The sequence below is a fragment of the Aptenodytes patagonicus genome, chromosome 1 (assembly GCF_965638725.1).
Source record: "Aptenodytes patagonicus chromosome 1, bAptPat1.pri.cur, whole genome shotgun sequence".
NCBI classification, from domain to species: domain Eukaryota; kingdom Metazoa; phylum Chordata; class Aves; order Sphenisciformes; family Spheniscidae; genus Aptenodytes; species Aptenodytes patagonicus.
Window position 1 is genome coordinate 45,960,910 of NC_134949.1, and position 22,968 is coordinate 45,983,877.

The 22,968-nt window shown below is 36.9% G+C and overlaps 1 protein-coding gene across 3 annotated transcripts in view; it reads left to right on the forward strand.

Annotated features, from left to right (window-relative positions):
* The window catches only part of METTL25 (methyltransferase like 25), a 64,591-nt gene extending 46,348 nt beyond the window's left edge, over positions 1 to 18,243 (forward strand). For 2 of the 3 annotated variants that reach the window (XM_076333787.1, XM_076333796.1), the window contains 4 exons: positions 1,488 to 1,581; positions 15,626 to 15,700; positions 16,320 to 16,391; positions 17,972 to 18,243. In XM_076333787.1, coding sequence (XP_076189902.1) covers positions 1,488 to 1,581; positions 15,626 to 15,700; positions 16,320 to 16,391; positions 17,972 to 18,070 — 340 coding nt within the window. In that variant the 3' untranslated portion in view covers positions 18,071 to 18,243. Of the gene's footprint in view, positions 1 to 1,487; positions 1,582 to 3,514; positions 3,778 to 15,625; positions 15,701 to 16,319; positions 16,392 to 17,971 lie in introns of those variants that run through there. The other variant, XM_076333805.1, reaches the window with a different exon arrangement.
* The last annotated feature ends 4,725 nt before the right edge of the window (positions 18,244 to 22,968 follow it).

Consider the following 22,968-nt stretch of genomic DNA (forward strand, 5'->3'; position numbering starts at 1 on the left):
AAGACTCCTTCCCCTCCTCACCCCCCCGTTTCATTTCTGAGCACAGTGTTACATGGTGTGGAATATCCCTACGGTCCATTTGGGTCAGCTGTCCTGACCATGTCCCCCCACAGTTCTTGTGCACCCCCAGCCTGCTCCCTGGGGGGCAGAGAGAGAAACAGAGAAGGCCTTGACGCTGTGCAATCACTGTTCGGCGGTAGCTGAAACTTTGGTGTGTTACCAGCACTGTTTTAGTCACAAATCCAAAGCACAGCACTACCAGGGCTGCTGTGACGTTAGCTCCATCCCAGCCAGACCCAGACAATATCTTTCCTCCTGTAGCTTGTGCTTAGGAGGGCAGACGCCCGTCTTGCAAAGAATGACATAACAGCAGCATCATTAACTGATTTTCAGGCTGCATCAGCCCAAATGTTTAAGTGCTTCTAAATTTTAAATATGACTGCAGAAATTCATTCTTTCTTTAAAAATAAATGTGAGCGTTGATTCTCAGTGAGTGGGGATCCCTGCCAGCTGAGCAGCACTACAACTGCCACCGAGTAAAGTCTTTCTGTTGACCTCAGTAGATGATAATCCTGATCCTTAAATAAGGAGAAAGGTGTTTTACTGAGAGTAAAGAGGGGGAAAAGTTTTAAACAAAGATATTTCCATTTAGTATTGCACGGGGGGGAAAGTATATTTCCTCTTAAGTAATTGAATACTCACAAACAGCTACTGTAGCTGAAAACGTAACTCCTACACTGCACAGCTGGAAGAGGAATTACATTAAGACAGTCAAGAAAGTGAATTCAGACTAACAAAAACTTTGCATGTTGTTTCTCCAAGGTATTTTAAACACAGAGAACAAATTTAAGTGGCCTGTTAAGATTCAGTCTTCCTATATGTTTTTTAAGTTTTCGTGCATTATTTTAACATGTTTTTTGAAACAGCCCACATTTTTGGCTGGCTTCAGAAGTAGGCCATTGAGTTGTAAACAGGAGAAAATTCTGGCATCACTTAGTGAAATAAAAATTGCAACGATAAGAACACAAGGTAACAAGCGAAAGTGAAATTTTACTCCAACTTGGCATTTGCTCAGTCCAGTGGTTGATGGTAAATAAATTTCAGCAGCATTATAGTAAATTATAGCAGTATTGTAGAAGTATAGAAGGAGATATCTGTCAGCGGAAATAAGAATTTTGTCATTCGTATAGGGAAATAAAAATATTAGGGAGAAATTAAAAAGAAACCTTCAACTCTCCAATTTTTAGGTAAAATAATAATTGTACTATAACCATAGTACAATTGTACAGTTGCTGTATCTAGAAATTTCTTCAAGTATTAGCTAGCTTGTTTTAAGTAAAAGGAGGAGAAGGGAAAATTGTCACTAACTTGGCAGTAGTAGCTGATTTATTTCTCCTGAATTAAAAATTTAATTAAAATTAATTAAAAATTTGTAAATTTCTGTTGTTGGATGTATAAAAGCCTGCATCTCAATGCTGTATTTGCAGTGATCGACATGTTGGAAAAACTTTCTCCAAATCATCCTCCTTCATAGATTATGTCAGAAAGTCTCTGAAAAAGCTGGAACTGGATGATTCAAAGGTGAGTCACTAAATAGAGACTGCATGAAATCCTTATATCCATGTAAGTTCTTGAAGTCAGCACCATAATGCAATGATTGAGCCATTGAGTTGATTTAGTTTGTTTATTGCTGTATAAATAGAAAGTATTCTCATTTTTATTAATATTAATAGAGCCAATCCATGCTTATTTTTATGCATTAAAAAAAACATATCAAAGTTGGGGTTTTTCTTGTTTTTTGGACATAGACTTCCATGTATAAATTCTTGAAAAGATTTTGTTTTAAAATTACTTTATTCTAATGACTTTATATAAAACGAATCCTTTTTTTATACATGGTGCTCATGATCACAATTTTGTAAAGCCTTTCCGGTATTTATGAAGTTAATCCTACAAATCTCCTTGGAGGCGAAAAAATGTAATACATACTCTGTTTTATACATGCTGTCATTTAGAGTTAAATATACTTTTCAGATGCCGAGTGAAGCAGGCATGAAGAACTTCTTGCCTGTGCTGATACTATACATCCTGATAAAAGTAACTCCTGCACCCTTTTAAACCCAGCTGAAATACTATCCTGTGCGAACTTGTTGCTTTTTTGTCTGTACTTAAGTTTAAACTGAACGTGATCCAAAAAACCATGAATAATGAATCACATAGTAAATGCTTTGACCCCTTTTTATTTTCATTTTTTCTGCAGCAATATTATCTTGATCCCTTTGGACACCTTTTGAAACTGAAAAAAGTAACATTATAGCAAGATAGGCAATTCCATTCATGCACTATGTTTCTCTTACAATTTACTTCCCAAAGTATTTCCAATTTATTTTAGCCTTTAGACAGTCTCCTTAAGCAGCCTTTGAAGATCTTCTCTGCTGCAGCTTCTGTGTATGGAAAGGCCTAATACTTTTTTTTCTTTAAATTAATAAATGTTAAGGATAAATACTAAGATTTTTAAATAACTTTCCTAGACAGAGAAAAAGAAGTAAATACAAAATTGAGATTTAAACTTAGAAAATATTTTGGAGAATTTTTATGTTCCTGAGTGTCTTGTCTTAGTACTACAACTGCTAAATTGGTCAACAGATGGCAACATAGCATTAGGCATGGAATATGACTGTGTGAAGATCACAACCACTCTGTGAGAACAGGTTGTGCGATGGAGACACTAGAGAGTATTAGACTGATTATTAAAAAAATTAGTACAAATCAAAGAAAAAAAGTAGGAGTGGCAAGTGTGTAAAATATTTAAGGTAAATGTTGTTGCAGTCTTTGGAAAAGCAATGCTTAAAATCTGTAGTCAAAATGTCAAATCACTTAAAATTTGCCAGGCTCATCAAACCATGAACTAGGAGAAAAACGCAAAAACAAATAAACAAGTAAATGCAAATGACATCGGAATCATGCTTACACCATTAAGAAAAAGACTTACGCCTGAAGTTCACTGTGTTTTAAAAGGATTATATTTAATTCTATTTGCAAATCGAGTTACCTGTTTGCTTTTCTGGATAAATAGGCACTAACATCCTGCATTTACGCCAGCTGAAAGTGACTGCTAAAATGGTGTCTTCCTCAGTATGTGTGCAATCACCCAAAAGCCATAGCAGATTGTTTGTGCAATTATCAGTTTACTAAATCATTGATTAAACTCTGCTGGTGGAGAGTTATACATTCTTTCCTTTAAAACCAGTAAGCATAGAAACTTTGTGTCAATGTACCTGATTTTAGACACGCTGCCTTTGGCCGGAAAGGGTCTGGACAGATGCAAGTTGCCCTGAGAGAACGATGTCTGTCAACACTACTTCAAGCTGCACGTGTTTGTGTGGTTGCTAAAGACCCGATTCAAGTAAATGCTCATTTTTGCTTAATTTCTGCTCATTTTTATGTACAGCTGGCTGCATACTGAAGACCGAATTTTATGCTGATCTAAACAATATTATTTTTTATTTCCCAGCTATGTTGAAATTTGCAGCAGCACAAAACCGTGCTATTTTGATACTACCGAGAGGAAAGTTGTTACTGCTCCCTCAACAGCGGTTCTGACACTGCAGTTTTCATGGTGGAGTCAGCACTACATCTACACAATATTGGAGAATGTGTTAAATTCCTCTCTTCAGAAAAAAAATACTTCCATAGCTAAAAATGTGATGAAGCCTAAACATTTGCTCTCAAAGACAACAAAAATCAAAGAGAAATTTATGCAGAATTTGTTTTCAAGCTCTGTTTTTAAAAATGAACAAAAGCGCAGCTGTACTGCATAGACCAAATGTCTGCTCTGTCTCCGGCAGCGGCCAAAAACTGATGCCTTGGGGGATACAAGGCGAGAGTAAGCATATATGAAGAATATTTCCAGAACAATCCAAAATGTGCGGGTCATTCCAAAAAAAGGAGGCCATCATTGTCTTCATGCATAAATTTATTTAGGTGATGCTAAAAAAACAACTAAAACTTAGTAACGCTGTGTAGTACAAACAAAGAACTGTGAGAAAAAATTGTTTGCACACGAGTCTCTGTTTTACATGTGCTAAAATATTTTTTAAAAAAACATGTCAGAAAACTGCGAGTCTCAGGTCTTTTACTATGCTTATCAGAAAATTGAAGAGAGTTTAATCTCTGCGTGATAATAAATGTACGGGGAAGTAGAGGGGTAGCGGCACTAAGTTTTTAGGAGTCACTGCCAGGGTTTGGCAGCTTGGCATGTATGGTAAAGTCATGGATGTTTTTGATCACCGTGGCTGAATCTGGACTGTGGGACATAAACATCCTTCCAAACTCGTGGTGCATGATGAGCACCGCAGCTGCTTCCTTTATACACACCAATGCCTCTGTTCCTGATCAAGGGGTAGCCCTGGTGCAATCCAGTCGTTTTCCAGTCTGGACAAATGTGGAGGCAGGATAAAGAGAGCAAGTGCATAAGACACCTAACCTGCCTTGATACTAATTAATGCAAGTGTATGCCTTTTGCTAAATATAGAACTGGTGAAGACTCTTATCAGGTATAAATATCCAAACAGTAAGTTAATTTTTGCTATTGTTTTTCAGTAAAGATAAGTTCTTTAATCCTGCCAATTCTTCATCTGAACAAGTCCCTCTGCCTCCTTCATTTGTGAAATAGATGTGAAGATATTTGCTTATTTGAAATAAGAACCAGAGCTTTTATGAAAAGATTGTCAATCAGAAGTGAGTTAGAGTAAGACAAAATAGTAAAATATTTTTTCTACCAAAAAAATAGTGTTTATCAATCACCTAGGGCCATTCATTGTTACAAGTTACTGTTCAGGGACTGAAGTTTCCTATTACCTTAGCGAAAATAATTTCCTCCATTGTGTTTCTTTTCAATGTGGAAGAGCCTGTCAAGTCCAGATTAAACACTGAGATGCAAATGAACTGGTTTTTTCTGCCTTTTGGTACAGGATCATTCCTTTCACACATCTCTCCACCTCAGTAGTAAAACTGAGACATACACCGTGACTACTGAATGTCTGACAAAATACTGTCATTTTGTGAGGGCAGAGAGAGGTCTTTTAGTGTGAGCTTGATGCTTCACAGGTATGATTATATTGCTTCTAGCTTCAGAACTAATGGAATTGCTTTGTGGGCCATGGATGCCTGCACAGGGCTCTAGTAATTGGTCTGGATCGACACCAAGGCAATATTTTATTCCTGGTTGTTCTCTTTGTCATAGCTCACTCTGTTCCTATACACTCCCTGTTGTATGGGCAGAGCATTCAGTGTCACGTAGATATGGGAGAAATCCTTTCTATCAGAAGATTTCTTTTCCCTTTTATTCACTGTTTTACCTAATTTAACATGAATGTGGGACTCTTACTTGAGAGAATGAAGCATTCATCCCTGTTCTTTCTCCTAGAGGAGCTGGCCACTCTTACGCTTGTTAGCCTTGCTTCTTTCAAACAGCAAGAGCAATCACTCCTTCCTCTTCAGCAGAACATTTTTCAGCTCTGTTCATAGCTGCCTTGCAGATGGATTTAAAACGAAGCCTCTTTATTAATATATTTGATTGCTGCTTAAGACAGTAAGTGCTACAAATGGCATTGCCACAGCAAAAAGTCCTTGCATAAGTATTTATGTATTTCTAGAGTCTTTGAAGAAAAAAAACCCAAAACTTTCTTAAATTGCCTGGTGTCCTGTACTTATTGGGGTAGATTAGCAAAAGATCTTTCATAGGGCCTGGCTTTAAGGTGGTTAAAGGGAGAAAGTGCTTACAAGGCTAAGGCCTGGATGTGTGTCTGGCAGACTTTGTGATCTATGACCCAGCTAGGATCCATTTCTGCTAGTGAGTGAGAGCCTCAGCGGGTGGAGCTGTTTAACAAAGAGAAGCTGGCCAGGATTCATGTAAAGTGCAGGCTGGGAATAAGGAGAGAATGCTATTTAATGCCACATCCGATTGCAGGAAGATATACAGGGCTGGAAACACTCCTGACACATCCGCAAAGAAAAGCTATTAGTCACTTTGATTTCATCTCCTGCTATAGTCACACTATAGTTACTGCTATGGGCTAATAGCATATAAGGTAGTTACTTTGTCTTAGTCAAAATACTTCACAAATCACTTAACCCTTTCAGATGTAGACATATGCTGGGGAGATACAATAGCAATTTCAGAGGTAGGGCCACCTTAAGCTTTCACACACAAAGAGAAGTTTATGTGCCTGTCAGTGAGTGGTCCTTGCAGATTTACTTGGCTTTGTTTAACCAAGCTTCCAAGTCTCCTGTGACTGGTGTTTTTCACTTTCAAACAGTCTAGTGTCTGCACGTAACTTGAAGTTGCTGGGGCTCTTCCCCCAGAAAAAGTCATTTATTTGGCGGGTGCCCCATCTAACAACCTGAGATGAGATCTGCAACAATAAACAGATGGTTAATGCTCAGTTTCCACCATCCCCGTTTGCTCTAACCCTGACCAGACTTCTTAAAAACAGCTGCTGCCCATTTGTCTGTTTCTGATCCTGTGCTTCAGGTAGAGCATCCCAAAAAGATTTACAGCTGTCAGGTCTCAACTGGCGGGTCAGTAAAGGGCACTAGACCCTTCTGTGAGGAGTTGTACCCATCACAGTAGCATTTACATTAATAACACAGTAAGAGAAACTCATGTTCTATAAAAAGCTCGTTTATCATCTTAAGTAATTTAAACAACTTTGATATTTGATATATTATGTCTAGCGATGTTAGACTCAAAATATTTCAAAGCCTTGATGTAGCCATGTAGCTAAATTTAGATATAAGACATATTGTCCTGTATATTCTGCAAAGGTTATGTATTTAGAAGCATATTTAATTAAATAAACGTGTTAGTGCTTTCTTTCTCTACAATAAACAAGACTTTTAGGTTTATTTATAATTAATAATTAATTTTATATAATTTTTCTTATTTTTATAAGAATCTGAAATTATTACATATCATTCATTTATACAGTAAACTTTTTCCTATAGTAATTATGCTTGCATTTTTAATATAATTAGTCCAAATATGTCTGAAATACATTGAGCTTGCTAGTTCAGTTTTACTTGAATTCCTAAATGACTTCCCTTTGTTACATCGACTTCATGTTTTTGCGAACTCCAGAGTATTTAATTTTGAGTGGTAAAACTGGCAGATAATACTGAAATCAGAATTTATGTGAAAATAAATTTTTTTTCACTGATCGGTCATTTTTTGTCAGACTTTTTTTTTCTTATGTCTTTGGACACTTTTTATATAGTTAGTGTGAATAGTTGATATATGTTTCATATAGCAGTAATGATTTTTTTAAAACAGTGATACTTTTTAAGAAAACACAAGAGCATGCATATGTGACTTTTTGCTTTCATTTTGATGAAGCAAGCACCTAACAATAACATTAGCATACATGTAAAGCCTGAAAACTAAGCAGCTGAGCTGAGTGATCTCTCAGGGCTGTAACTGTCAAGTAAAAAATAAAGTTAAAGGTCTGAGGCTGGAATAAAAAAAACTGATTCTGTTGATTCTTTTTTAAAATAAAATAAGGATATGTTAATTTTAAAAATAACTGGGTTTACACTTGGAGCATAAATATGGTTGTATTACAGGTTTCAGTGATTTACCACTAGTTTAGAACTGCAGTTTTAATATATGTTTCCTTTTTTATAATTGCTCAGATGGCAGAGTGAACATGGATTAAGGAGATGTCTTCTCTTATTTTAGGATGAAGCAGTTATTCATGTTAGCTAAATCTGTATTTAATGTATTGGGCTCAGTCCTGAATAAATTTTCAGCAGACATAAATTATGCTGTGCTTGCTTGCATTTATTTATATAATAGTGCTCTTTTTAAAATTAATACAAAAGTAGTTCCAATTTGCTGTGTTCAGATTCCTATAGTATTAGATGGAAACACTTTCGTTAAAGCACTGCAAAGCCAAGAACTTGAAGATGGGACTTTCAAAGACTCCTGCTAAGAGAATTAGGTGTCCTGATCACATCAATGCTTCACCGTGAAAATGTGGTGGTAAATGTCCCTTGCAGATAGCTTCACAGTGAGTGGCTGGGAAAATGTTTGGAAACGCCTCTTGAGTTTCCTGGGATCCATCCCTAAGATCATACATTCTTCCTTTCCAGACCAAACCAGGAGCCATCTGACAAGCCTTTACAAACTTTGTAGTCCCTCTGAGGAACATGCAGGTGGAAGCCCTGGCTCCCCATGTTGGCTCTCGGTCCAACCTGTGTCACGAGCTGTCCTGGTTTTAGTCCCTAATCATATTATAATCATGTAATGATGAGTAGGCTTCAAGGATATTCCTTCCCATTTCCACATCTGTGCTTGTCGTACAATACCGTCTGCAATTTATCACATATATTTCCTAGTTTGGTCCTACACCAGCTGTGCTTCAGATGTTTTGATGATCTTCTGATCCGTTGAACTTGAACACAACTATATCAAAATATGCTGAACAGAATGTTTTGCCTGTTTTTTCATAATTTTAAAGCATATAATTAAGAGACACTGTGCTCTATACACATCATTGTCAAGCAGTGTTGTAATTAAATGAACAGGTGAGCCTGGGACAAGATAAAAAGCCTCTGTCCTTATGGAGCTTGTTAGGATAAGTTGCACTGCAGTATTTAGAAAGCTGCACTTTTTTAAAACTATGTGTTTGGGCAGTTCCATCCTCCCTAGAAAATGCTTAATAAGGTTTTCACAGCCATGTGAGAACATTCTAAAGTAATAGACTGATGTTTACTTCTTCCACCTTTAATGTAGATGATATGTTCAAATTTTTGCAGACAAAAGTAGTTTTTCATATGAATTTCTGACTTACTGCCTTTACAAGATTTTGACCGAAGGAGCATGGCATTCTCTAAACCTATCCCAAAGGACTAGTTGAGTGAAGAATTTCTAAGTTTAAATTCAGCACAAATATGAACTCTTTAACCAATAGATTTCTTAAACTTCCTAAATTCAAATGGCTGAATATGTTATTCATTTCCCATCTGTAATGTTTCTCAGTTTCTGAAAATTGAGTCTTAACTACAGAATTACTAGTGGCAAATTCATAATTTAAGTTTTAGTGTGGTGTGCTATTTGAGATACCAATGGGCTAAACCAATTTTGTTTTCAAATAGATTTCTTGGAAGAATGCTAAATGCCACCAAAATGTTTTCTGAGAACGTGGTGGATTTTGTAACAGTCTTTTTTTTTTTTTTTTTTTTCATTTCTGTCAGCTAAATTGCATTGAAAGAAGCTGCTTTCTTGGAAATGAAATATTATTAAGGTAGACTACACTGTTGCTACTGTGAAAAGTGTGACTGGCTCTTCTGCTATGACAAAACATTTAAGAGCACCTTCCCCTCTTCTTTGGCATTTGTCAGTGTCTTTTAAAAACATCATTGCACTGTGTTCTGTTATGAAGTTAATAAAATGCTAACCTTGACTTAGTATGTTACAGCCCTCACCACTTCAATCTTCCCAAACTACAGTGCTTATAGGAAGTCAGCCAGGGGCGATACTGAAAGAGATAAAGATACATCTCGTAACCAGTGATGCAGTAAGATTGTGCCGCCTATCCTGTGGGATCTGCACTGGATCTTTCTGAGCTTCGTAGATCACGTAATGCATCCTGTTTCCATGCTTGCCTAAAAATTTGAATATTGATATAATGTGAACCAATGACCGATGGGCAGCATGGGAAAAAATGCAGCCATCATTTTGGTCAGTGTTTCATACAGGACTTGCATACAACGACCTATTTCAATAAGACAGAGAAGAGGACATTGGGTAAAGGGAGATGCCGTGCTTCTCTTAGCTTGCCATAGAGTGTCCCTTGACTTGTAATATCTCCTCAGCAATGACTAGTGGAATATCATAAAATGCAGCTGGCAAATAAAGAGAAGTAAGAGGAAGAATATAATTGTGTAGCTTAATTTTACTGTTGTTTTAAAAAGTGTGGGAAAGCCACATACTTAAGACTGGGGAACTGTCAGTAGTGGAATTGTATAATACATTAAGACATGAACTAACCTGACTATATACAACTATACTGGGAACTAGAAAGGAGAATTTTTGCGGAAATTGGGAAAGAGAGGGACTTTTAACCTGAGATTTCTTATCTACCCTGCACCAAATTCAGTGTTCATATCTTTAAATAACAGTGAATACTTCAAACTGGTCTGGTCTTTGCTAGGATTATTTCTAATTTTGATGTTTTTTATTGTGTACAGCCATTGGGAAAACATGAAGCCAAAGCCAAAACAATACTGTTTTCCCATGAATTCTAACACAGCAATTAACTGAGTCTAAACAGTCAAAAAAGGAAGGCACTAAATGAATTTACACACTTACTGCATTTTACAGTTGTTGAAGAGTTGACTTTCTGAACTGTTTTCGTGGACAGAAGGAATTTCAGCTCACAGATTTCCTGGTTCAGTTGTTAGTTAGGGAAATATTGAATAAAGGCTCGGGTAACACTTGTAAAACAGCCTATAAAGTATATGTGCATAATGCTGTTTTCAAGTATAATTGTTTTTCAAACAGGCAAATTACTATCCCAATTATGGTAGCATAACATTTTAGTCTGACAAGGAATCTTAAGAGATGTGACTTTTACTTCAATTAGATACGTGTAAATAATATAGATTGCATTAATTTGAAATGCATTTTAGACGAAGTTCTAAATAAACTTAAGTTTCTAACTAATTACATTATCTGTTTTACATTATTTTACACTACATTACATTACATTGCATTACATTACATTACGTTACTTTTAACTACCTTAGTCATGGGAAGATTGTAAAAAGTTGCTGTATGGTATGGTCTCCCAAGCGTTTTGAACTGATCTAAGACACTGCTCTGCTAAAAGGGTTGCCTTACTGCTTTCTTGTACTCTTGCTAGTGTTCATGATAATGCTGGTACAAGAAGAGAGAGGAAACATGGAAATGTGCAGGCGGTGCAGGGGAAAGCAGTCTCTGAGGCAGCAAAGAGGAATTACGTCTGTTTAAACAGACTGTGGAACAGCATCCTTAGGCTCTGGCTCTCCCCTGTAGGGCGTGCGCAGCGTTGGACAGTAAAAGAGACTCTCATTCAGTCAAAACACTCTTAGTCTAGGGAGAGACACAACTCTGAAAAAACACTCTCCTGGAGAAATTTTAAGTATAGTATCACTAATTGTCACCCACCTTGTGCCTGAATGTTTTCTTTTCAGGCCGTGCTCAATCAGCACGTTTGTGGGATTGCAGCCTAACTCGGGCGTGCTCAGGCGTGTGGTATCTCACGTGCTCTCAGGGCTCTGTTGCCAGTCTCCTAGTGTTCACAACAGATGAGTCTGGCCTATGGTATCGTTTTGGCGCCACCTCCAACATATGGTACAGTTATAACTAGGTCAATGGAGACCCTCCTGCCCTCTAGTTCCTCTTGGTTGTTTCAGTTATTTGAGCCACCGCACCAATCCACAAAGAAATTAGTTTAAAAGAAAGCATGCACCACCATCACAGTGCAAAGTGACGAGGTACTTTTGTTCACGACCTGATAAAGACCAGGAGACATTGTAGCTAAATCAGCAAAGAAATACTGGCCAAAACCTCTCTGTATGTATTGAAGCTTACTTGAATATCGGTAGCATAAGCTAGATCTTTGAGTGCAGAATCATTATTAAGACAAGTGCATGACATATGTATTTGGTTTTTTTCATGCATTTTCACTCAGGCCATAAATTCATAGTGTCAACATCATGATGTAAGAAAAAAGTTCAGTGCATGGATTTAAAGATTTTTTATTGGATACACAAATTTGTGGCAACCCTGCATAGAGAACAGTTGCATGCACAACTCCGGTGGCTAAATGGGGCTTGCTTTGCATGTGTAAGTACAATTCTGTTCCTGAAAATGCAAACAGTAATTTACTCCTACTTCACCTTGGAAGGATAGCTGAAGATTGTGTTGGGTACCTTTTAAGAACTGAAGCCAGGTGGCAAGCTGTTGCAGTTTCAGACAAAGCCAGTGTTTTCTGGGTTTTGGTCGTCTTCCAATAAATTGACCATATAGCTAACTACCAGGTACCCTTTTCTATCGGTGCTCTGTGGTGGACACTTTCTCTCTTTTCCAGCTGGACTGTTGCACTGAATTGGTTCACCCACCAAACTTTTAATAGAGGTACAGTTTGGAATAGTACTTAATCAATCCATGACAGCAGGATGCGTTCAGTCAGAATGTGTAGTAAGCAAGGAGGAAGTGGAAAAGCATTTGGGCTAAGTACTCAAGTATGGCAACATCCAAGAGACATTTTTGACCCAGCTTTTTATTTGCCAAACATTTCACAGCTTGTTTTCTTTTAATTTGAATGCTTCATATTGAAAAATGGAGAACATAAAGGAAGCAAAAGCAGAAAGGTTTCATGATCACATTTTTACAAATACAGATCTTTGTATTTTAATTCCAGATAGCCTGTAATTTCAAAAATCCATTATACTAAAACCCTTTTAATTCTCAGTTGAAATGAAAAGCTTATAGGGCAGAGGATAAATGAACTGTTCTGTTTATCTCATGACTGATGTATTTTAGTTGGTTTGGCTCTTTAGAGGGGAAGAGAAAAACAAACCCTCAGATATTTGCACAGCTTTACTGAAAATAAAATAGCAACAAGACCAAAAATGTCCTATTAGTCCACATTAGTACTGCCAGATCAGCTACTCAACCTTGCCTCTGTACTGGGGAAAAAGTACTTTCTAAATTAAAAAAATAAGACTGAAAGACTACAAAAGTTCTTCTAACCCATCCCCTTGTTTTAAGGCAGAGTTAGAATTTTGTGTCATTCCTGAAAAATATTTGTGTACTCTTCTTAAAGCTTCCCGTGAAGGAGACTGACAACGTCCGCAATCCTTAACTAACCTCAAAGATAGAAAGTTTCTTCAAGTTTTTGGCTGAATTTTTTTTGCTGCAATGCAAGCGCATTAGTTCTTATCTTACCCACTGTAGACAGAGTGAACAAACTGTTCCCTGCTTCTTCATGATAGCCTTGTAAAAACCGTTATTATGCCCGCTCTCAATTTTCTCTAATTTAGCCTGATCAGTTCCAGTTCTCTCAGTCTTTCTTCATAGGTCATGTTTTCTAGATCTCTGATCTCTTTCCTCTCTCAGGGCTTTTTCAGACAGTTCATTTCTTTCTTTGACATCTGATGCCCAAAAATGGATGCAGTATTCCAGCTAGAGCTTTGCCACTGCCAAGCAGAGTTGAAGGATTACTTCCTGCGCTTTGCAGGCTGCTCTCCCAAACATGTCGCAGAATGGTGATTGCTTTTTTTTGCAGTAGCACAACTGTGACTCTCGCTCAACTTGTGATCTGCTATATCTTCCAGATTGTCATTTGGTGTTCCCAATCCTGAACAGCTGATTATTTCTGCCTGAGTGTAGTCCCTTCTGCTTTTCTGTACAGCATTTCAAACTTCTTTTCTAAGCAATGCTCCAATTTCTGAAAATTATTTTAAGTTCTTGCAGTGCCTTCCTGTTGCGCATTTGCAGACTTAGTCAATGTGGTTTCTGTTCTGTCGTCTGAGTTCTTAACGAGAACATTGCTTTTTGTAATGGACCTTCAGCCAGCAGGTCTTTTCAGTTGTTCAAAGACTCATTAGTAACTACTCTCTGGTTATGGTCATTCAAACAGTTTTCCCTCACTTTATAATACTTTAATCTAAACCTTGTTTCTTAAATTTTGCTTATGAAATTGTTATGTGAAATGGTGTTAAAAATCTTGCTGAAATCAAAATATATGACAACCAGTTGTTTTCACTGTTGTGAATCCCTTCACCCTCCTTACAAGCACAGTAGACTGACTTGTGATTTGTTCTTCACAAATTCATGTTGACTATTACTCATCTGCTTATCCTTCAGTGTTTTCAAATTCTTTATTTGTTCCATTTTTTTCAGTGCATTGAATTTGAACTGACTGCTCTATAATCATAGAATCATAGAACGGTTTGGGTTGGAAGGGACCTTAAAGATCATCTAGTTCCAACCCCCCGCCATGGTCAGGGATATCTTCCACTAGACCAGGTTGCTCAAAGCTCCATCCAACCTGGCCTTGAACACTTCCAGGGATGGGGCATCCACAACTTCTCTGGACAACCTGTTCCAGTGCCTCACCACCCTCACAGTGAAGAATTTCTTCCTTCTATCTAATCTAAATCTACCCTCTTTCAGTTTAAAGCCATTACCCCTTGTCCTATCACTATATGCCCTTGTAAAAAGTCCCTCTAAGACATACATCAACTAGCCGTCTGACATACCATCTTTGAGAACTTCTCAGTGACAATGAGTAATAGTTCTGAGGTCACTTCATTCCCTTCTTGGCTGTCCTAGGATGAAGTTCATAATACATACCTGATTTGAAAACATATAATTTGTGGAAATGTTCTCTAGTTTGTTTCCCTATTTTAGGCTGAGATTTTACGTCTTTGCAACTAGATTAGCCACATGCTCTCAGATGACTCTTCTAATAAGTGTGCAAAAATGTATTAAACACTTCAGCTTTCCTCATCTTTTGGCAGTACCGTTACTTTTCTGCTAAGTTGTGGACTAGCTCTTTCCATAGCCACAACAGAGTAGCCGTACTGCAAACTCCCAATACTGAAGAAGTACATCAGGCTCTTTCAGCTCCACTCTTTCCAGCAGCCTCCATCACCGGTAACGTTGCAAACCTACTTCCCACTCCTCTGACAGCTTCCTTAAGTGGCCAGCTCAACTGTCTTCTTTAGCATCCAGGACTGTGGACAGCAGAAGAATAGAGACATCATGACCTTTAAAACCTGGAAAATTTTATGGTCTGGCTGCCCTGTAGAGAACAGGCTTTATGAAAAGCCGTTATGGTCATAGCTTTAGCTACCTGCGGTGCAGTGGCCTCTAAGGGCTGAAAAGGGAAGGGGTATTTAGCTTAGTTGAGTTCTTGAGCTGCCTTTGTATCAAATTCAGCCCCAAATCACAGCATTTACAGTCATAGTGGCAGTGCTGGCAACGTTCCATCAGGTGACTGGGAAAAGAAGAGGGGAACATGTAGAAGTTCAAAGCAAATAGAGAAAGTTTTATTTTAAAGATGGGTAACTTGAGGCACAGCGAAACAAAGTATTATTTCCAGAATCTGATAGCAGGCCTTGTAATGGAGGCCTTGTAAAAATACCATCCAGGAGTCCTGACTGAAGCATGTTACTCTCACACCAGAACCCACTCCTCAGCTATTTAAATAAATCTCTTGGGGATGGCGGTGAGGAGGGGATAAGATATATGGAAAAGGAAATGAGAATGTTATCTCCACTTTACTGTGTAATACTCATTTAAGAATGGCTAGAGCTTTCTGAATAATGAATGTATCTCAGTATTTCATGTCAGTGCAAAATGCTGTCTGAAGAACAGTTATTGTAAATGAGAACTGAGAAACTGCTATTAGAAAATTATTACAAAACTTAGGAAAGTGCTCATTTTGAAAACAAAACACAGATTTCATTTTGTAGTGTGACTTTCAATTAGGAAAAAAAATATTTCATTTTAAAGTTCTCTTGAAAAAGTAACTAGAATAACTCTGATATCTTTTTTTTTAATCCCTTGCAGCTCCCAGACAGCTGTATAATGGATTACCATGAAAAATACAAGCACAGAATGAATGAGCTTGAAGCGTTTAATATGGTAAAAGTTATAGGATTAATACTATTACCTTGTATATATGTCCTCGTCTAGAACAAAGCCCTGTTAAGTTTTATGTGGAGGTGGACTGTCTTACGCTGTGGTATGCAATCTCAAAAACAAAGCAGCTCCCCCTTCCAAACTTTGGAGCATATCCTATTCCAAAACTATATTAGGTGTCAGTAAAATAATAAAGCGAACACATGGAAGATTCTTTTTCAAGAGGGACTATTACCCTGGAAAATGAAATGTCAGTCTCCTTTTAAACCTAGACTGGTCTCCATGCAGTTATTTCATAAAAATTCTTTTTATTAAAATTCATTATTTCCCTCTTTAAAATTGTTCTGCTTCATATAATATCATTTTCTTGTTGGACAACGTCTCAAAACCAACTAAATAACATAGTTTCCTGGCTTTATGGCTTTCCATGTATTTTTGATCTTTAATATAATCGGTTTTGAAGATGTCCATCCCACAGGGAAAATTGGCAAAGTGACATTTGTACAACAGAACCACTAGAAAATGACTGACCTTCCTGGAATTGTTCTGTGGAAGTGTAACCATTCGGAAGTGTATTGGCTCTCTTTCCCAAAATCATTATAGTATCTAATCTTTCTTTCAGTTGAAGGTTGTTCTGGCTCCCTGCATAGAAGTTTTGATACTTCTGGATCGTCTTTGTTACCTCAAGGAGCAGGTATTTTTGCATTATATTTTATGATACCTAAAGGCTACATCAGTGAAATGAGACTATTTCAGCCAGTTTATTACTGTGCAGACGAGAAGTCTCTGTTGCAGAAATATTATTCTCATCATATTTGCAAAAGTATAAGCATTCTTTCCATTTACTATAAACATATGCCCAGCAGATGTTTTTATTTTCAGCAAAGCAGCAACAGTAAAGTTTATGTTCTTTTAATTGTATGGTAATTACTAGTCAATAGACAGTAAAAAAAATAATTAATTAAATATGCAACAAATCTCATTTTGTACAACATATTGAGATATTTAATAATTAAAAAGAATATTGGAAATGCTAAACAAACATTGTTCTGTACATGCTAGAGCTTCCAATGAATATGTTTTAGAACATATAATTCAAGAAATTTTGAATTAGGTCCAAAATGTTTATGATTTCCTTTTATTGTTTCTTAATTAAGATCAATGATGAGAGAGGGTGCACTTTTTCCAACTGTATGGGTCAACTGAGGTACATTTGACTAACATACAGCCTGGATATATTTTACAAGTACAGACCTGGGATATAATAAGCAAATGCTACTACATTTACTCCATAATGATTTATATTACAGTGTTTCTTCTAACACTAATTTTGAGCTTGGCCTGATTAACTCAGAAGCAGCAGTCATACTTTCTCTGCACCAGTAAATATTTTTTGGACAAATAATAATTTGCTAGGAGGAAATGGTAGCGTCTTCCAGCTTCTGCTCTGGGCCACAGTCAAAATAAAATTTTAAAATAAAGTTTAAACCCATTCATGTGAATAGCTCTGTTTTTCCACCATAAACCTTCCGTTTTAACAGCTCCATTTTATCATAAGTAAAAATTCACTTTATTCTCTGCCACAGTGCACTTGGAACAACTGAGTTGTAGTAAATGTATGCTTTTGTTCTAACTGGTATTTTTACAGAGAGGCAATTTGAAATATTTAAATAATGATGTATTTTCCCAAATGCCAACCAGTTATAAATCACATAGAGATCTGTATGATTTCCAAGACAGGAGATCAGCCTTGCTGCATTTAGCACTAATGTACCTTTTCTAAATGTACTATATGCATTGATTTAATCTTGTACTGGTTGATTCACAAAATGTGTTTAAGAAGAAAAATTAGAAATGATAAAAGCCATATGCAACATGAAGACCAGATCCAGCTGGCCTTATTCATTTGAAAAGTCAGTTAATTAGCTTCAGTAGTAGAATGTGCTGTATAAAATGAGTAGGATTTGATCCTTAAATTTCTTTGCTCTAGTACAACTGAAAAAAAGCTTTATTGATGAAGGGGGTGGTAAGCTGTCATTTGATAGTGCCAGAAATAATTTAATGTCTTTAAAGTACATCCTGGTTTGGGTATCCTTTTTTCTCAAGAAACTTTCTGTGATTTTATTGTTAGGTAAGTGTTTTTTCTGCTTTGCATTAAGGATAGTTTTTAATATTTTTTTGCAATTTTGTATTTCGAAATGTGGACCTATTACCATGGCTTAGCTTTTAATTCAAACACATTTTTATGTACTTCAATCATATATCATTTTACAGGACAACATTGCCTGGTCTGGACTTGTGAAGTTATTTGATCCCGTGAAATCCCCCAGATGCTATGCAGTTATTGCTCTGAAGAAACAGTCGTGTTTTTAAGTGGAAGCAAATTGCAGATAGGTTGAAAGCTCTGAGCTGATACTGCTGTTTCCTCACTTTTATTCTGTTATTTTTAATTGATTCCTCAAGTACACTGACTGCTTTTCAGCTGCAAAAGTAAAAAGTGCAATGTCTCTTTGAATCATGAGAAATAAAGATCTCCTTTATAAATACCATTGCTTCCTTATGTCAGTTATTAGACAAGGTTGAACATCTGGCTTTATTATAAAAGTTACGACCCGTATTGTGTGATTATTATTTTAAAATAATTTTTATGTTTCTTCTTTTTAAGGCATTATACTATGTATCAATATCACTTCTCTTCATATTTCTAATCACAAGATCATACCTTCTCAATTTTTGCCAGTGGCTGGCAGCAGCAGTGTCAGACTAGCCTCACCTTTTTCTGTTCTGGATTGAGATGGTGCATAGCGTAAACAGAAAAATGACCTGCGCTGTGAACAAGAGGTTCGTAGACTAAATAGGATCTTTGTACTTCCGTGTTCTCCAGGTCGTCGGGACCAGCTTATTTATAGAGCAACCTAGAAGAGCCTAGATAGTAACTACCTGCAAAGAGCAGTTTTGTATTAACCCCTTCTTCCTTCAGGCATGTTCCTGGCATGCACTTGTTCGCTTGTCACTCTGACAGAAAAAAATATGTGTGCTCTAATCCAGTGGGAGATTTCCCAGTGCTTAAGAATCAGCTGCCCTGCTGGAGTTCACTCTGTAATCCTTGGGTTTTATCAGAAAGCTATTATCTGGCCCAAATGTGTTGGGTATAAATGCTTCGGTACCCACGTGAATTGAAACTTGCTAGGCAGTTTCTCGTTGGCTGTACTGCATTCATGAGTGGGAAATTTATTTGTTGATGCATTTATCTCAATGGGTTGCCTAATTAAACTTGCAGATTTTCCATCAATTAAAAAAGAGAAAAGTTTCTATTCTAAGTCCGAGTGCTTTTATTAGAATTTTCCAGCATATATAAAACATAATTAACTAGCAGTGCACAGAAAAAAGGACAACAAATAAATAATAAAATACAGCATTAAAGAAGAAAAGGGGAGAATGCAACTTTGGTGGGCAGAAGATGAGAATGACAGAAAATATTTTTATGGTAATTGTACAGTGACCGTAATAGCCATGGGAATCAGACTGAGATTCAGAAGTGAGTAGGAACAAATCTTACCCTGTTTCAGTCTGCAAAATGTAATGAGAGCTGGTGAACATGGCCATTCAAGAAAAGAGAAGTAAGGTATTTTTCTAACAAGTCCCATCTTTCTTGATGTGTTCACTTGGAAGAAATACTCTTTTTTTGGTGGTGTAAGTTCACTGCTGTCTATTTTAGGACTCTCAGTCCTTATTAGCTCCATGGATCCAGTATGAGCTTCTCACATTTGCTTGGTCCCAGTACGTTCAATCCTTAGAGCTGCTGAACACCTGCAATACCCAAGGAAATTAACAGACGTTGCAGGTGCTCACAGCGTCTTTGGAGTAGAGCTAAGAAAAGAAAATGAGGCCTTCCATATATGCCACTTTTTGTTATATAGGGAGTACTGAGGAAACTAACAAGCTGGTAGATTCTTTTCCCAGGAGAGGAATCAAAAGAAATAAAATCCTTTCCTAACCTCTAAGCATCTGGAAGGAAAAAACCCCAATAATATCTGATATAAAGAGGCAATCTAAAGTACATGATGTTAAAAAGAAAAAAGATGAAAAAAATGTTAGAAAAATAGGTGTTCTACTAAGACATGATGACTAATTATTAGTGAAGTGTTAGAGTGTGTCATCCCAATCTTATGTGCTGTTGGAAAAATTTACTTGGGGATGAAATTGCCTTTTTTGTGTTATGAATTGATTCTTCTGCTTTTTCAGATCAAATACTAAAAACTGGGCATATATGATGGCCAAACAAAGAAAGAACAGTTTCTCGCTCAAAGCAAGTGCTTAAAAGTACCCTGTTATGGCCCAAAAATATTTGTTTCAGTAAGCCCCACCTGGTTTAATTTGAACACAGTCGAAATTGCATAGGGTATATACTCTATTGCTAATTTTGTGTCATATTTTATTGTGTGTAATGCTATCTAAAATCAAAGTTAAATTCTTAATACTATCTTAAGAAGAGATTTGCAACAGTTTAGAATAAAAAGCACATCTCTAGGATTAGCCCAAGTGCTTTTTCACTGATTCAAAAAGGTCTGAATAAATTTGCATGCCCCCCCAGCAACTTCTCAGGCTCTTTCAGTACTTTTTACGCACTTTGTAGTCTATGCAGGCAAGGACAGAGGCAATGTGCTTCTTAGAATAATAACTATCAAGAGGTTTTTATGATGAGTTTGCATTCAGCAAAGTCAGTTGCTGTCTGCTCTCAAAGCTGTTTCAAAGCTTTGGATGCCTGAATACCTATGAGCTATTGTTTACATAATGGAAAAATCCCTGTCAGTAATCAAGATGAATAAAACGATTTTTCTTCATGGTTACTGCCAAAAGTCCTTCCATAATGTAAACCGTATCCTAAATATGATGAAGTCTTTTGATAGAAAAGAATCTCCATTTTCTTTCAGTGTGACAGAGAGCTATCTATCTTGATATGCTCCCTAAGGAGTAGTGGATATACCTGCTTTCCCTCAGGTGTTTGCCTGATTCTGTTTGTTGCACACCTATGCATTCTGTAGCAGATTTGGAGTGTTTTATTTGTTTTTCTTAGGGCTGAAACCTGTTCTTGGATGGAGGAACAAGAGTATATGCAGGGTATGTGTGCAACCTTAATATCCAGGAGTATGTTGTAGTCCTAAGATCTCTAAGCCTGCTTTTGTGACAATAAACTTTAATTCTGCAGTTCTGATTCATGCCTTAGAACATCACACCACAAAAAAATTTTGCGCTGTTTTAGTTTCTGGGATTTTAGTTTCAAGGGGTTTTTTTATTAAATATTAAGTATTTTTTATTACAAATTATCTTCTTCATTGACATTATTTGTTAATTTACTGCTAAAACAACTATCTGCTTAGAGTTAAAATGCTTTTGCTATGTCATGATGGAGTTAAAATCTTGAGACTCAAAATCTGTATGCCCTATGATGGTTTAAAATCTGCACAGGGGAAGCACGCTAAATGTATTTGGCTTGGTGGCAGCTATATGTCTTTTTGATGATTGGAGTATTTTTTCCTGTCAGTACTTATTGGTTCAGAGTTACTTTTTTCCTAAAAACCATCCTAAGTGTGTCATTATATTGCCAGAGATTACTGATACTAATGGCAAGTAGTAAAATAGGACCAGCACCAAGAAAGTCTTCCCTGCTTATGTGTGAAATAGCCAACTTAGTATGGTGCTTCAGACTTTCTTTTCTCTGGGAAGTAGCTGAATACCCAATCTTTGTTATCGTCTTTAATCTCTTTATCCCATGCATCTTATCATTCTTACTGATATATGTCCTTCTTCTTGCTGATATGTATCCTAGTACTCTGAAAGGAGAGGAATCCATACTAGGCTATGAGCCATGAAGAATTTTCAGTGCACGTAATCAAATCAGAACTGAAGTATAGTTGCCCAGACATTTAAATTGGCCACCTAACCCTTAGAACTGTGACTTTAGCTTCCTTAGTTTCTGAGATCCATTGAAATTTTGTAGTTTCCAAGATACCTGTATTTCCTGCCAGGTGGGAGCACGGTCTAATTCTCTGGGATCCAGCTGCAGCTCCCTCACCCTGTTCATCTGAAATAACCAACTCAGTTTGGTGGCTCTGTATTCTTTATCTCCAAGCAACTGCTGAATAAGTTGGTTTCTTTGAATTTGCTTATCTGTGGTTGTTATCTTTGTCAATGTTATATTTCAGAGTCCTCCAAGAAAAGAAGTAAAATCCTTCTGAGATTTAGGAAGCCTCAGTGAAGTTGCACCGCAGTTATGCTTCTTGTTGCTTTCTCCCTTAAAGCCTTGAAATTAATTCCTGATGATCAGACAGATTAAGAAGCATCAGACAGCCTGAGAGGCATAGGTTATTAAAAAATACTATGTACAATATCTTCTCTTCAGGAGTCTTTTTCGATTCAAGAGCTCTCAAGCATTTTCTTCACAGAAATTCCAGTGCATGTTATCATTAAACTCAAACATCCAAGGAAACCCACCAACGTATGAAGATTTGCCTCAAACTGTTAGAACATGCTGTTGTACACCAATCTTCCCAGTATACACCTGCATCCTCCTCAAGGCTGCAATGTCTGTATCAAACCGGAGAGGAATAGATACTTGTCTCGCCATCCCAGTGATGCTGTTTATGAAATCTGCAAGAGAATGACACTCTATTCTCTGCTTTGTGTTAAAAGGCAACAGAACTCTTAGAATGGGTATGTCCAACATCCAAAGATTTCTCCAGCTATCGTTATTGAAATCAATTTAACAGACTTCTTCAGTCAGTTCAGTCTGTTAGTTACTTCAGTCAATACTGACTACCATTAATAGGTCTACAAAACTTTGTCCTGTGGTTTATGTTCCACAGGTGGACCTTTCTCATAATACAGGTTTTTTACTCATCAAAACACCAAATGACTTCAACTAATTGCTGTGAGTGGGAGCTACTTCTAGATTTATTTATTTATTTATTTAACCGTAATTTTAAGTTGTTTTATCCAAGTGGAATCCTACTATATACCATCATTTCCTCAGAACTGTGGATTCAAAGGAAATCAGAAAATGGTTTCTAGGTTACCAGTAAAATTTAGAAGAAATTGAAATTGTACTGCATAAGTGTGTTCTTGGGTAGGAAAGCACAGTATATGTACAGGTTACATCATGAGGCACACTGTTGGCCAGAATTTGTTAAACTCACGAATACAAAACACATAGGCAAGATTATATGGACAAAATATCTCAAAGATTTGCAGTTACTGTAAAGTATATAACT